A 15554-nucleotide genomic window follows, 5' to 3' on the forward strand; every position below is an offset into this window, starting at 1 on the left:
AATTTTCCTCAAATATGGAACCTTTCCGCTACTCGGATTGTCACTTAAAGCTGAGCTCACCAACTCCTTAGGAAGGATTAAAGTTCATACGGTGACCCACTCTTATGCCCCTTCTGTTCTCCATTCACCAACATCTTGAAGCCTCTTCTAACAATAGAAAGCCTGCAGTAGCCGGTAGTCTAGACACATTTACTGGCCATATATGGGTCCTTTTTTCATTATTCCTGTTTAAATTTATACCATGCTTCCACTCCTAAGGGTTGATTAGCTGAGTCTTGTCTGTATTAAGCAGTCAATATGTTACCATGTACAATTCTGCTTCTTGTTCATATGCCTATAAAGGTCTGTGTAATTCATAATTTTATTATGTGAGGTATCTATGCTTTCCCTCTGAGGCCTTCACTTGTTTTGTACCAACTTTTCTTTAAAAATCAATTAAAAAATGTTATTTGAAAGAGAAAAAAAATCAGTTGTATACTCACAAACATGAATAATAGCAGGTACATCAAACAACAAATGCCCAAGCCATATACAATGTCATTTCATCCTATGCCAAACAGTTGGAAGGCTAATGTGTTTCAGGATGAGTGAGTTTGCTTTGAATAATAAAATGAATTAAAGTGTGTTTTCAGTTTGTGGTGCTCAGGTAAAGTTTAATTCTACTTTAATCTCATAATATGTGAGATGAGGGCATCTGCTCCAACTCCAAAAATAACACCGTATGCACAGAGGAATGGTTTACAATATTCACTTTGAACTTCAGTTGGTAAAATCCTGCACTTTTTATGAGTGAAGCAGTACCAGTAGGATGTCCAAAAAAGCCCTATACTTTTTTACTGTATTAATTAAGAAAAAACAATATCAAGTAAAGCATTTAATACAATGTTAAAAACATTTTATACATTTTTTTTAAATATCTATATCTAAATATCTTGCTGACCCCTATGCACACAGTTGTTAATGGAATAAATAAAAGAATTCCAAGGCTTCTAAACCAGTTAGTCTAGATTCTAAGGCAACATCTTCATAGAGTGCCCAGACCAGAAAGGCTACTTTTTTTTTGTGGCACAGTGAACAAGTGTCATTTCTAACATTTGCTTTTGCATGTGAGTTGTTTCTTCACAATAAAAACTCTGTAAATGTACAGTTTAAAAATAAGAAAACATTCCTGACAGCCAAGAAGGAAAATAAGACTACTACTATATTTCTTTGTTTCACTTGTCTATATTTACAGGACGTATGGTGTTTATGTCGAGCATAAGTAGTTATGTGAGTTCGTTGAATGGCATGTATTCCATGACAAAAGCTGGTATGGAGAAATTCTGCGATACTCTGCGACTAGATATGATGCGGAATGAAGTGAAGGTAAGATTTTTTCTTTTTAATCTAAGCCAGGCAACAAGGTTAGCTTAATCACATCAAGACTGGGCACTTTCACCCCCCTTTCTGCCCAGGCCAATTTTCAGCTTTCAGTGCTGTTGCGCTTTGGATGATAATTGTGCGTACTTACAACACCATACCCATATGACATTTTTATCATTTTTTTGAGACAGACAGAGCTTTATTTTGGTGATATTTAATCACCACTGGGTTTTCTTTGTTGCTAAATAAATTAAAAAAGACAAAAAATTTTGAAAAAGAAAAAATGTTTTTCTTAGTTTCTGTTATAAAATTTTGCAAAGAATTAATTTTTCTTCTTCACTGATAAGCGGTAATGAGGCTGCACTGATGGGCACTGATGAGGCTGCACTGATGGGCACTGATGAGGCTGCCCTGATGGGCACTGATATGCTGCACTGATGGGAACTGATTGGCATTGATGGGCCTGCACTGATAATTAGAACACTGATGATCAGTGCCCTGATTATGAGTGTAAATCATGTACTGACAGCCTTGATGGTTATCGGCTTTCCTTTCCTCACACAGACAGAGTGTGAAGAAAGGACTGCTGATAACCGACAAGTCTGTTTACATGTGATCAGCTGTGACTGGACACTGATCACATGGCAAAGGGCCACTGTGATTGTCCCTTTATGCCGATCTCGATCAGCAGTGTCCAAAGGACACAGTGGTCACAGAGCTTGGCTGATGAACAGGGGGTGTGGGATTCTGGGAGGACATCCATGAATGCCTTCCAAGAAAAGACGACCTCGCTGCAGCCATCTTTCTACTTTTAGGTTAAGGGTCTGTGCTGTGTGTATGTAAGAGTATATACTGTGTATGTGTGCATGTGTACATATAGTATATACAGTAGGTGTGACATACATACAGTATATATATCATTGAAACTGTCCTTCTAATGGCCAATTTTTACACAGCTAAGCTATATCCTTCTTGCTTTTTGCTCTTAATTCTTTAAAGTGGTTCTAAACTCTAAAGGTCTTTTACCCTATTGCATTGTATGCATTAGGATAAAAAAGCCTTCCACTGTCTGTTCCTCCCTAACACGTACCTGAGTCCTCTATCTATCCAGCCTTGTGCCCGTCTGCAGGTCTTCTCTCCCTGCTCACAGACTGCACTGAGACCAGCGGGAGCCATTGGCTCCTGCTGCTGTCAGTCAAATCTAGTGAGGAAGAAACGGGGGGGGGGGGGGGGTGGGATTGACCCTGTGGGGTTTATTTACTAAAGCTGGAGAGTCCAAAATCAGACTCACTTCTGCATAGAAACCAATCAGCTTCCAGGTTTCATTGCAAAAGCTTCATTGAACAAGCTGAGGTTAGAAGCGGATTGGTTTCTATGCAGAAGGAAGTCTGATTTTGGACTCTCCAGCTTTAGTAAATACACCCCTGTGTGTCTATGGTCAAACAAAGTATGACTTGGGCGCATGCCTGCACATGTGCTACCATAGCAAGTGGCTTGGTATAGGAGAACACACAGAAAAGAAGCAGCAGAGAGTGCCAGCAGGGGACCCCAGAATAGGAGGTAAGGGGCCGCTCTGTACAGCACTCTTGCACAGAGCAGGTAAGTATACCCTCTTTTTTGTATTTTAAATAGAAAAAAAAATAAAGTTTTACAATCAGTTTAAGGAAAAAATATGTAACTATGCCTTGTGTCTCCAATATATTTTGGTAAATTTCCCCTCATTAAAACTGTCCTACAGATGGCCCATTTTTACACTGCTTTATCATCTCTAAGTACAGTGGGAGGATGGAGATGAGGGAGTTAATGTGAAGGATATGGGAGGTGAAGGAGTCAATATACAGATAACATAGAGAGACAGACCAAAGATGAGGTGTACGGGATGGGGGTAGAGACTATGAAAGGGTATAAAAAAAACAATTCCATGACTAGTTAAAGCAGTATTAAACCCAAAAGCAATTATTATATTGCAGTTTACCAATTCTTAGATGTTATGGCTTCATTATTTTTTGCTGTGAAACCTTTATCCAAAAAGGAAAAAACTGTTGATGTAACTGCAGTGTGACTTGGAGTTTAGCCTCCAGATGTTAGTATATCAAAATCTGCTAGTCCATCTAACACTCCCCACCCCTACTCTGATAATGCTGCTGTCTAAAGGTACCCCTGTTCTCCTTCATCCTGAGTGGGAAACAGAATGTGGATTACTGGCCAGATCACCAGGTGAAAAGCTTAAAAAAGAAAATGCAGCCACCACATCTAGGGTTTGTTGAGGAGCAATATATTACATTTTTGGTTTTGGGTTTGATACCACTTTAAATTCCCTCACCAATAATCTCCTGTTGATCCCTTCATACATTTATTTTCTATTTGGTAAATTACGCAGTCACAATGCAGAAATTGCTCTCAGATGTAAACTTTATACTGTGGGCATTTATGATCGCTCTGATTGGTCATCGCAGGGATGACAAGGTATAGAGCTGCTTGATCGGCTCTGAACAATGTGTCTGTTATCCAAGCTGTGCAATGATGACTTGGATGACAGTCTTTAACTGGCATACTGTCTGCTTGAGGGTGATTTCTGCGCCACAAAGACACATGAAACATACTGTACACTGTACAGTACTTTGTAAGATATATTTCATGACTATTGCACCAGAGATAGGCTCGTCCACTTCCCCATTACCACCATTACCGTTCCGCACCAACCCCCTTCCCCTTAACCAATTATACTAACAAAAGACATAACACCAATTTTGGAGTAAATGGCCAACATGGCCTTTTATTAACAACTCAAGTTACAATACACCAACCATTCCTTATAACAGAAACCCACATAATTGTTGTTGGTCTTCGAAGGCACCCCAAAACGATCCGAAATGCACCTGCGGACAACCATATACACTAGGCCTCCAGCCGCAACCAACCAGCTCGGAGACAACCATACCGTCCGCAGTGCAGCACCACCACCTTCCAGTTAAACCTTGGTTAACTGGGAATGTCCCCGGGCATCCCATACCACGGATGGGTCCCACACCATTGTTGTTTACCTTCCAAATAAGAACCGCCTCCAAAGACCAACAACCGCCACCAACCATTCCTTATAACAGAAACCCACAGAATTGTTGTTGGTCTTCGAAGGCACCCCAAAACTATCCGAAATGCACCTGCGGACAACCATATACACTAGGCCTCCAGCCGCAACCAACCAGCTCAGAGACAACCATACCGTCCGCAGTGCAGCACCACCACCTTCCAGTTAAACCTTGGTTAACTGGGAATGTCCCCGGGCATCCCATACCACGGATGGGTCCCACACCATTGTTGTTTACCTTCCAAATAAGAACCGCCTCCAAAGACCAACAACCGCCCATGAACCAACATAATCCCCCCCTCTACCTGGAGGGACCCAAAACTCACCCAAACAGGGAGGGCGGGAGGGAAGCTCACACTCTTGCCGTCCAGCTAACTGACTCCCCCTCACAGAACCTCCCATCCTAAGGTGCAGCAAAACCCCACCTACACCAACCTCTACCAATCAGCTACCCCCCACTAACAATAACAAAATCCTCCTGGAGCTACCTTAACCCTTTCTGCTCTTCCTTCCCCCACTCTGGGCCTAGTCATGTATGCCCTGCGCTATTTCTTCTTTCTTTCGCTACGGGCATTTCTTGACTATTGCACCAGAGATAGGCTCGTCCACTTCCCCATTACCACCATTACCGTTCCGCACCAACCCCCTTCCCCTTAACCAATTATACTAACAAAAGACATAACACCAATTTTGGAGTAAATGGCCAACATGGCCTTTTATTAACAACTCAAGTTACAATACACCAACCATTCCTTATAACAGAAACCCACATAATTGTTGTTGGTCTTCGAAGGCACCCCAAAACAATCCGAAATGCACCTGCGGACAACCATATACACTAGGCCTCCAGCTGCAACCAACCAGCTCGGAGACAACCATACCGTCCGCAGTGCAGCACCACCACCTTCCAGTTAAACCTTGGTTAACTGGGAATGTCCCCGGGCATCCCATACCACGGATGGGTCCCACACCATTGTTGTTTACCTTCCAAATAAGAACCGCCTCCAAAGACCAACAACCGCCACAGCACGCTGGGTAAGCCCTTACCCATGCGTGCCACGCCACAAACGAACAGCCCGCTGCATGCCATCCTGCAGATCCAGGGACCATAAATCCGTCCCAACCGCATTCAAATGTACCCCATCGCACCTGAGATACCGCCAAGTATCCACCTCCAACTCCAAGCGCCAGACCACCAACCCCCCATGGTGACTAAAGAAACGCCCCACCTCTCTGTTAGCCTTAATCCGAGCCTTGTTGAGCCTCTCTACCGACCGCGCCCAACGCCAAGAGGCACGGGCGACAATGTCGGACCACACCACCACCATCCCCGGATAAGCCCGCCGCAACTGAAGAAAGTCCAGCTTGACATCTCACACCAGCTCCCGCTCAGCGTGCCTGAAAAAAAAAACACCCATGCCCCACTGGACGACGGGACAAAAATTCCAGAACCGCCCGCACTGGGCACACCAGCGAAGCCGGAAGAACGAAAAAACGCACCCGACCACCACGTCCCAATTGGTCCGTCTTAGACCAGCACCTCCACCCATTCACCGAAGCACCTGACTTCATCCACCAATAACCCCCCAAGAACCGATTTGGACGGGCTAACGAGCTCCCCAATACGCAACGCCCCAAAAAAGGCTACCGCAAAAGCCGCCCGAAATAAGCACACCTCAAAGTCCGAAGAACACACAGACCACCAATGCACAAACAAAGACCCCAACAACTCAAAAGACACCGGACGACGAGAATCCTTACATCGATGAGCGCTCCGGTAACCCCGGAGAGCCTGCCGAACCCAAAAAATCTTCAGTGAAATCCTGACACCCTTGCAACTTAAAGAAGAATGCCAAACCCGCCAGTCGGCGATCCACCGCAGCAGGTGACACCCCCCGCTCAAAATTCCGCGCCACAAAGTACAATACCGCCAAAAACACCTCCGGCCCCCAGGGATCAATCTCAACCCGCTGTAGCAGATCCAGCCACACCCACCAGACCCTAGAGTATGCAGACCAAGTCGCCTCACTCACCGAACGCCGGATCCAGCCCGCAAGGACTCCAAGGCAATCTCCCACAGCCCGTCGGGACAAGGAACCCCGTGTTGCTCCGCCGCCGGCGCCACCTCTCGGAATTTGTCCCACTGAAAGCGAGACAAAGCGTCAGCCACGGTGTTATCAACCCCAGGGAGACGCACCGCATGGAGAAAAACATTCAGACGCAGACAACGCAACACTAAATGGCGAAGCAAGGCCACCACCGGTCGTGAAGAAGCTGAGACCCGATTGATGACCTGAACCACCCCCAAATTGTCACAGTGACAACGCACGTTTAGATTTCGAAAATCCTCTCCCCAAACCTCAACCGCCAACACCGGAAAAAGTTCCAACAACACCAAGTTGCGAAGAAAACCCGCCTCCCGCCAGGAAGCTGGCCACGAGGCCGTACTCCATCAACCCTGGAAAAAGCCCCATAGCCCGCCGCCGCCGCCGCGTCCCTGAACCATTCCAAGTCAAAATTGCTAACAGGGCCAGACATCCAGAGAGCCCGCCCATTAAACAAATCCAAAAAGGTGTGCCACAAATGCAAGTCCTCCCGATGATCCCGAGTCAACCGAATAAAATGTAAAGGGGAGGTAATCCCTGCCGTCGCCGCCGCCAACCGGCGGCAGAACACCCGACCCATGGGCAGAATCCGACAAGCGAAGTGAAGTTTTGCCCAACAACGACTGTAAGGCCCGCAGCTGAATTTTTCGCTTGCCCCAGCACCCCACGTAGTTCCCCTGGTAGAGCCACCAGCTTAACCTCAGGCAAGCGGCACTCCATCGTGCCGGAATCCAAAACAATGCCCAAGAAAGTCATCTCCATAGCCGGGCCCACAGTCTTATCCACCGCCAGAGGAACCCCGAAACGTTCAGCAAAGTGTTGCAAAGTGGCCAGCAAAACTGCACATACTCCGGAATCTGGCGGACCCACGCAAAGAAAATCATCCAAATATTGGATGACCGAATTCACCCCTGAGACATCCCGCACCACCCACTCCACGAATGAACTGAACCTCTCGAACAAAGCGCAAGATATAGAACACCCCATAGGAAGGCACTTATCAACGTAAAAATAGCCCTGCCAATGACAACCCAAAAACCGAAAACTGTCCGGATGGACTGGCAACAGCCGAAAAGCCGACTCAACGTCCGATTTCGCCATGAGCGCACCGCGCCCATACCGACGGACCCAGAAAAACAGCCACATCAAAAGACGTGTAAGACACCGAACATGACTCCGAATCAATAGCATCATTCACCGACCCCCCCTTAGGGAAGGACAGGTGGTGAATAAACCTAAACGCATTCGGCTCCTTCTTGGGCACAACCCCCAAGGGAGAAACAACCAAATCCAAAAACGGAGCGCAAGCAAACGGACCCCCCCATGCGTCCCAACCCCACTTCCTTACGCAACTTAGCCGAAACCCCCTCCTCATGCCGCAAGGCCGACCGCAAATTCCGAGCTAAGGGAGGAATCAAAGTCAAAGTACACGGGATGCGAAAACCCTCCGAAAAACCCGCGTCAGCAACACTGCAGCTGCGCGATCAGGATACCTCTTTAAGAAAAGCCCCATCCTTTCCACTCGCACCGGAGTCGTCCCTCTTACCAGCATGCTCTCCGGAAAGGCCTCGACCCCGCTGGAAACAGCGCGACAAGGGATGGGAGCCCCCGCACCCGGAACATTTGTGCCTAAAACGGCAAGACCCACCAAATCAACACGTCCCCTCTTGGAACTGCCAGAAGAACCCCTGACGCCTGGAGGCCGATTGTCCCGGGAAGAACGAACCGCCGGCCCCGCTCTGAAAAAACAAACCAGGGGCCCTCGCCGGTGTCATGAGTCGCATCCAGAGGCCAACGTCCTTATGATCCCAACGCAACGACTGGCGAACCGCCCTCCGCTGCCTAAACTGCTCAACGTACCGAAGCCACGCAGTACCCCCAGAAACCCCGTGAGCCTCACCAATGGCATCAAGGTAACAGAACAGTGCCGAGCAATGTTCAGGAGCCTCCTCCCTAATCACTAGCCATGATCGCGAACGCCTGCAACCAATTTGCAAAGGTACGCGGGATAAAACGAAAACGCCGCTGCTCCGCTTCCACCTGCCTACTCTCGTCAACCCGGGACCCTTCAAAAGGAAAACGCTCCAAAGGCAAGAGTGAGAATATATCAATGTACTCCCCACTCCAAAGCTACTCCCGTACCTCCGACTGTAAATGCGCACCCAAAGGGCCCTCAAAACACACGTACACTTCGCCCCTGGCCGAGTCCGCCAAGCCGACAGGCCCGGACACCCTCGAATCTGCACCCAACACCGCGGAGGGGGCCGCAGAACCCCGATCACCTGTCGTGGCCGGAACAACCCCTAGCCCAGACCCCGGAGGAGAAGAGACCCCCGGATGCCGCACGTCCCCGCTGTCCTGTACAAGAACCCCGAAACCTTCCCCACCATCCGGCGGGAGCCACGCAGAAGCAGGCCCAGGCGCCCCACTCAAGACGCCGCAACAGGTCCCGCAAACCGGAAATCACATCACCGAGACCCCCACCCATACCCGACGGGGGAACGCCGACAGTGCACGCCGCAGAGGCCGCGCCCACCGTAGCGGCCCTACCACCCCCCAGCAGGTCCCGTAACGCAGAAGAAAAAGAGATAGACCCCAGAACAGGTAACTCACCAGGCTGCCCAGGAGATGCCCCTTCAGCCGCGTGCTCACGATCCACCGTTGTAGAGCGGCCAGCCGTCGCCCCCGCATCGGGTTCCGACAGCTCGCCCTCCGACCTCTCGTCCTCCGCACGCTGTTCAGATGGCCTCCCGGTCCCAGGAGCCACGGGTCCTGCTGGTCTGTGCCGCTCACGACTCCGCCTCCCGGCACCAGACACGCTCACCGCCGTCCCTGGGCTCCGACCTGCAGCACTGCCAGCTGCCCTCCGCCCAGCTCCAGTCTTCCGCTGATGCTGCTGTGGAGCAAGAGCACCAGACCGTCCAGGGGGCCCGCCGGCCGCAGCAGTAGACAGCCCAGCAGCCGCAGAGCTCCCCGCTGCACTCCGTCCAGTGCCGATCCCACGCTGCTGCCTCACTGGAGCCGGAGCCCCAGACTTCTCAGGGGGCCCGCCGGCCGCAACAGGAGACAGCCCGGCAGCCGCAGCTGTGCGCCTCCCACGCAGGGCTCCCTCCCTGACCGGCACCTTGTCAGTGGAGGAGCCGCAGATTCTGCTTCTGCCTCCATGCCGTGTGGGCGGGGGGGAGGGGCTTCCCCCGCACGAGGCCCCGCCCACTGAGCTCCGCCGATGGCGGGGATTCCTCCCGGCTTCCCCGCTAGCAGAGGCAAGGGAGCGCCCTGCAAGCGGAGCCGGAGGGGCCCGAGCGGGGCTCCCATGGTGGTGCTGAGCTCTGGGAGGGGGGGGGGGGAGCCCGGGCTAAAGCGTTCCGGAGGCCTAGACCTTCGAGCACGTGGGCCCTCCCGCCCCCCTGCTGCAGGAGATGAGCCCGGATCCTGCAAGAGATCCGAGACACGGCTCTGCAGCCAGTCCATCCCCCTGTCCTCTGCTGCCTCCTGCAGCTGAGCCAAAAGGCTGTCCATGGCAGGGCTAAAGGTGGCCTGAAGCAAGGTGTGCTAAACAGACACCAAGCTCACACTCTTGCCGTCCAGCTAACTGACTCCCCCTCACAGAACCTCCCATCCTAAGGTGCAGCAAAACCCCACCTACACCAACCTCTACCAATCAGCTACCCCCCACTAACAATAACAAAATCCTCCTGGAGCTACCTTAACCCTTTCTGCTCTTCCTTCCCCCACTCTGGGCCTAGTCATGTATGCCCTGCGCTATTTCTTCTTTCTTTCGCTACGGGCATTTCTTTATTTTATAGAACATAAGCAACATAATCTAAGAAGCTTAAAAAAAAATAACTGCAAGCAAACCGCTACATTGTCATACACATGGGGCTTTTTTTCAGGTGGAACTCCGTTCCAACACCTCTGACTCAGGCCCTCTGCTTCCTGCTCACGAGTAGCACTTGTAAACACAGAAGTCCAGCTCCTGTGTTTACAAATACCAGATTGTTTCCCAATAGCCCACACAGACCGGATTTCTTGAGCCGCCCCCACTGAGTGCAGGATGGGGACTAGAGGGATGTAGGTGCCTGGGATGCAGTGCTGATGCCAACACTCCCAGTGGATGATCTCCCTGCAAGTGAGAGAGGCAGAACCATCTACACTGTGCAGGAGATACTAGAGCCAGCTGGGTACTTCAGCCTAATACAGCAACAAAAGTAAGACATGTGGAAGATGGGGAGCTTTTAAGGAGGAAGGGGGGAAGATGGGTGCATTTCAGGGTGAAACATGTTCCCAATGCTGAAGCCCCTGCCCGATCCCCCCCTTCCAATGACAGCTAGTACGGGGAGAAGTTCCCCATACTAGCTGTCACTGTTTGGAAACAGCATGGCTGTGCGGGGCTCCGCCCACATGTCTGCATCTTTCATTCACAGAGTTCTGTGAATGAATGAACTACAAGTCCCGACAATCTTAGTGGCTGTCGGCTTGTAGTTCTCAATGAACTAGCACCGTGGTACAGCAGATATACTGACAGATATACTGACAGATCTGCAAAAGACCTGCATGGCACTAGCGATCTTCTGAATGCTGCTGCAATGCTTTACAGGCTCCTGCAATTAAAAATAATAATTGCATATTTTTTACCTGCAAAAAATATACATTTATTATTTTTTGTCAAAAGGTGAACTTATCCTTTTAAATGTTCTAATCTGCATGCTTATTCGAGGTTAAGAATAACACCAGGAAGGAGACTGACGTTTTCAGCAATTGGAGCCCTTATATCTCAATATCCCATATCCTTCATAAATCTTGAGACAGGAGTACTTTACAGATAACAAAAAGGAGTTTACACTCTACTGCCCTCATATATACATTGTAGGTGGGATTTTCTCTTTCTTTCTTTCATGCACACATGGAATGAGAAAATACAAACTCAATGCAGGTAGAGCGTGTTGTTCACAGTAAACATATACAAAGTGATAATCACCTGCGCTCAGGACACACAAATCAACAGTGCACACTCAATTATTACAAATGTGAAAGGCTGCTGCTTCTATAAGGTACAACCTTCTGAAAATAAACAACACACAAAGAAGAAGCGCTGCCCAAAACACTGATGCAATAACATAAGTCATAAACTTAAATACAATAAATAGTAATCATGATGTGAAATAAAGGTCTTTAAAGTGAAATCATTAAATGCAGATTCTCCTTTTGCAATCAATAAGTGATACGTGCTCTGTCCTCCCCGCCTGAGTGCTCACTAACTCAGCAACTATAATGGACTCTTATGGTGAAAGTGAACATATGCCCCAGTGCTGCAAGGCTAACCATTAGTTTCTGTTCTCTAATTTTAGGTGTGTCTGATAGAACCCGGGAATTATGCACCAGCTACAAATATCCAGCCCCTAAAATCTGCCGATGACATCTGGAATTCAATTTCTACAGATGCACAGGAACATTATAGCAAAGAATATGTGGAGAATATCAACCATTTTGTTAATTTAGCTCTGTCCAAAGGAAACAGTAAAGCCCATGAGGTGCTGGATGCTATTGTAGATGCTCTCACCTCTGCTACACCAAAGCCTCGATATTTAGTGGTCAGTGTTGCAGAGAAGATATCCGTTTATCTGTACCTTTGGCTTCCCACATCTCTGTTTGATAAAATCTTATCTCTAGCCACTACTTGATGAAATAAAAAAAGGCAACGTGGCACGGCCAATACACTCAAAAGAGTTCTGCCCCAATGTAGTTGCTGTCAGTTGTAAACTTACCCCAATTGTTACGAGCAAGGTTTGCATACAATGTTACAGCAAAAATAGACTTTATTCCTAAATATATTTTGTATAAGTGTATTTTGCTTCTGGGTGATTAAAACTGTTATGTAGACATAAACAAGTCACAAACCCTTGACCACTGTTGTTCACTGATGGTGTTTAACCACTTCCAGTCCGGACACTTTTACCCCCTTCCTGTCCAGGCCAATTTTCAGCTTTCAGCGCTATCACTCTTTGAATGACAATTGCGCGGTCATGCAACACTGTACCCATATGAATTTGTTAGCATTTTTTTAAGACAGATAAAGCTATATTTTGGTGTTATTTATTCACCACTGGGAGTTTTATTTTTTTTGCTATGTAAATGAAAACGTCCAAAAATTTTGAAAAAAATGTGTTTTTCTTATAAAATTTTGCAAATAAATAGTATTTCATCAGAAATATTGGCCAAAATGTATTCCGTTATCTTTTTAGTAAAAAGAATTACACAAATTAGTTTATACCCAAAAATTATCATTTTTAAACATTTCTTTTTATTTTTTTATATTATTTGTTTTTGGGTTTTTTTTACTACATACTGTCACCCTAGCAGTACAGTGTCACCATGGTGCCACTGTACTACTTGTGGGGGGTGATAAATTTTTTGCTTTTACATCCATAAAGGCTGTAAAAGCAATAATTTCTCCTTCTCTCTAGCTGCATTCTTGCAGCCATTGAGAACTACTGTGTGAGCTGTGATTGGTCACAGCTTGTCACATGGTACAAGGCTGTTGTGAATAGCCTTGTACCATGTGACCTCTGTGATCATTCACAGATTTCACACGTAGTAAGCAATGATGTTAGAAGTGACATCTTGCTTACTACTCTGCATGTGATCACTGATTGGCCAATCAGTGATCACATGATCGGGACCTCACACAGAGGTCCCGTCCAATCTGTGTTCCACTGGGAGCGCGCACAAGCAGGGTGCAGGGAGGCCGTTTATAAATGTTCACCCAACCCTGCACTGCCACCGTCCGGCCGTTTATATAAATGAGCCGGACGGAAAGTGGTTAAAGGTGAATTATACCAAAAATATTGACTAGTTAAAGCGATTCTAAAGGTCCCTTTTTTGGGGGGGGGCAGGAATAACAAACCGCTATACTTACCTACTGTGTGCAGTGGTTTTGAACAGACCAGCCTGGATCCTCCTCTTCTCAGGTCCCCCGCAGGCTCTCCTGGCCCCTCCCTCCTGTTGGGGGAGCCCACAGCAAACAGCTTGCTATGGGGGCACCCACTGCTCCGTGTGTCCATTCACACACGGAGCCGAGGCTTGGCCCCACCCCCTCTCTCTCCTCATTGGCTGATTGGCTGTGATTGACAGCAAATGGCTCCCGCTTGCCGGCTCAGCCAATGAGGAGGCAGAGACCCAGGACAGCCAAGGCTCTTGTGCACATCGATGGATCGCAATGAGACTCAGGTAAGTATTGAGGGGGCTGGAGGCACTGCTGCACAAAGAAGGTTTTTTACCTTCCTGCATAGAATGTGGGAAGGTAAATAAACCTTGAGCCTTTACAATCGCTTTAAACTTACAAGTGCTTTTTTTTAACCACTATTATTCCTTTATATTGGCTTTGAAATTTACAAATTCAGCAATTTACAAATTGAATGAAAGGTTTAGCCTGGGAAACACGTTTGAAAGATAAAAAGTGCATTTTATGTACATTTAGATCAAACCAAAATAAGGGATAAATTGAGGAGGAAAGAGAGACTTTGTTCCAAATCAGGGACAGTCTGTCAGGGATCGCGGCGTCCTGTCGGCCGGCGCATGCGCGCTGGCAACGGCTCACGCCGGGATACAAGCACCAGGTCCCGGCGAGCCGCGGATGACAGAACGCCGCGCATGCGCAGTGGGTGCCGGGGGCGTGCCTCGGGCGGCCAATGACAGCCCGGGGGCGCGTCCTGGGCGGCCAATGACAGTGCAGGGCGCGATATTTAAAGATGCCCTGCACTGTCACTGATTGCCGCAAGGTCTTCTGAGTTCCTGAAATCCTGCACCTGTGTTTGTGATCCTGATTGACCCTGACTACTCTACTCTCTCCTGCATTTTTGACCCGGATTGTCCTGACTACTCTACTCTCTCCTGCATTTTGACCCGGATTGTCCTGACTACTCTACTCTCTCCCATCCTGACCCCCGGCTTGTTAAAACCTATCTACGGACTGACTTCTCCTGCTGACCCTGCGTGTGACCTGACGATTCTCCGCCTGCCGATTCTGTACCTCGCCTCCCCCACGGGACCACCGCTCTCAATCTATCCTGCTGGGCCCTGCCGCCCTCCTCACATCTGGCTCTTCCGGTACCAATACATCCCCAGTGGTTCCCCCTGCCACTGGTGGGCCTGCTCAGAGGTTGTGACCTGGTCCTGGTCTGTTTTAAGTCCATCCCCACCATCAGGGGTCCTGGTGAAAGCACAGACCGGGACTTAGACTCCACGCTTTGGGTAGGTCTGTCAAGTGGGCAGCCAGCGGCACCACCTGGCGGATCATAACACAGTCCCTCAAAATCAGGGACAGTTGGAGCTATGTTAATGAGGTACATAAATGGCCTACACCTATAACAAGGGTTTGTTGTTATCCACAGACACCCATGATCTGCATAGGCAGGTTTCTGGTAAAGGTGAACTAACACGTTAAAGTTACTCTACCCGCAACAGTAAAATCAGTCTGTATATGTAGTAAAACATGCTTGCTATACTCACTGTGGAACCTAAGGGGTTAATCCTCCACATTGTGTAAAAAGAATGTTTGATACTGTCTTCTTTGATCCTCCCCTTCTTCCACTGTCCCCAGTTTATCTGCTGATAGTACAGAGCTCTAGGAGACACTCTGCACATGCTCAGTTTAGTGTATATGGCTAGAGAGTTTTTTATTTATTTGGGAGGGTCCATGTGATTGGCACAGGGCCAATCAACATTGTACAGACAGATGGTCATGCAGCCTCACAGGACAGTCTGAAGAGAATGAAAACTCCTCCTACAAGCTTTAAATAGTGCTCAGCTGAACACTGATAGAAGTCACAAGACTGCTCTAACTGCTGATGAGAAAAGGTATTTATCAGTTTACATTTACTAAAATAGTTGCATTTCCATGTTGTGTGTACTGTGGGAGACCAGATATTGTGAATGCAGGGTCCTGGGTTTAGTAACACATTTCGTACACAGGGCAGCACAGTGGCTAAATGGTTAGTACT

General features: G+C 48.2%; 1 protein-coding gene across 1 annotated transcript in view; it reads left to right on the forward strand.

The window, feature by feature from the left end:
- Positions 1-12764, forward strand: part of LOC149456448 (D-beta-hydroxybutyrate dehydrogenase, mitochondrial-like) — a 45259-nt gene extending 32495 nt beyond the window's left edge. Inside the window, exons 3-4 of the mRNA XM_089685119.1 lie at positions 1235-1365; positions 11904-12764. Coding sequence (XP_089541245.1) covers positions 1235-1365; positions 11904-12236 — 464 coding nt within the window. The 3' untranslated portion in view covers positions 12237-12764. The remainder of the gene's footprint in view (positions 1-1234; positions 1366-11903) is intronic.
- Positions 12765-15554: the final 2790 nt, after the last annotated feature.

Source organism: Staurois parvus, unplaced genomic scaffold, assembly GCF_062004578.1.
Source record: "Staurois parvus isolate SC_StPar_1 unplaced genomic scaffold, SC_StPar_1.0 ptg000362l, whole genome shotgun sequence".
Classification (NCBI taxonomy): domain Eukaryota; kingdom Metazoa; phylum Chordata; class Amphibia; order Anura; family Ranidae; genus Staurois; species Staurois parvus.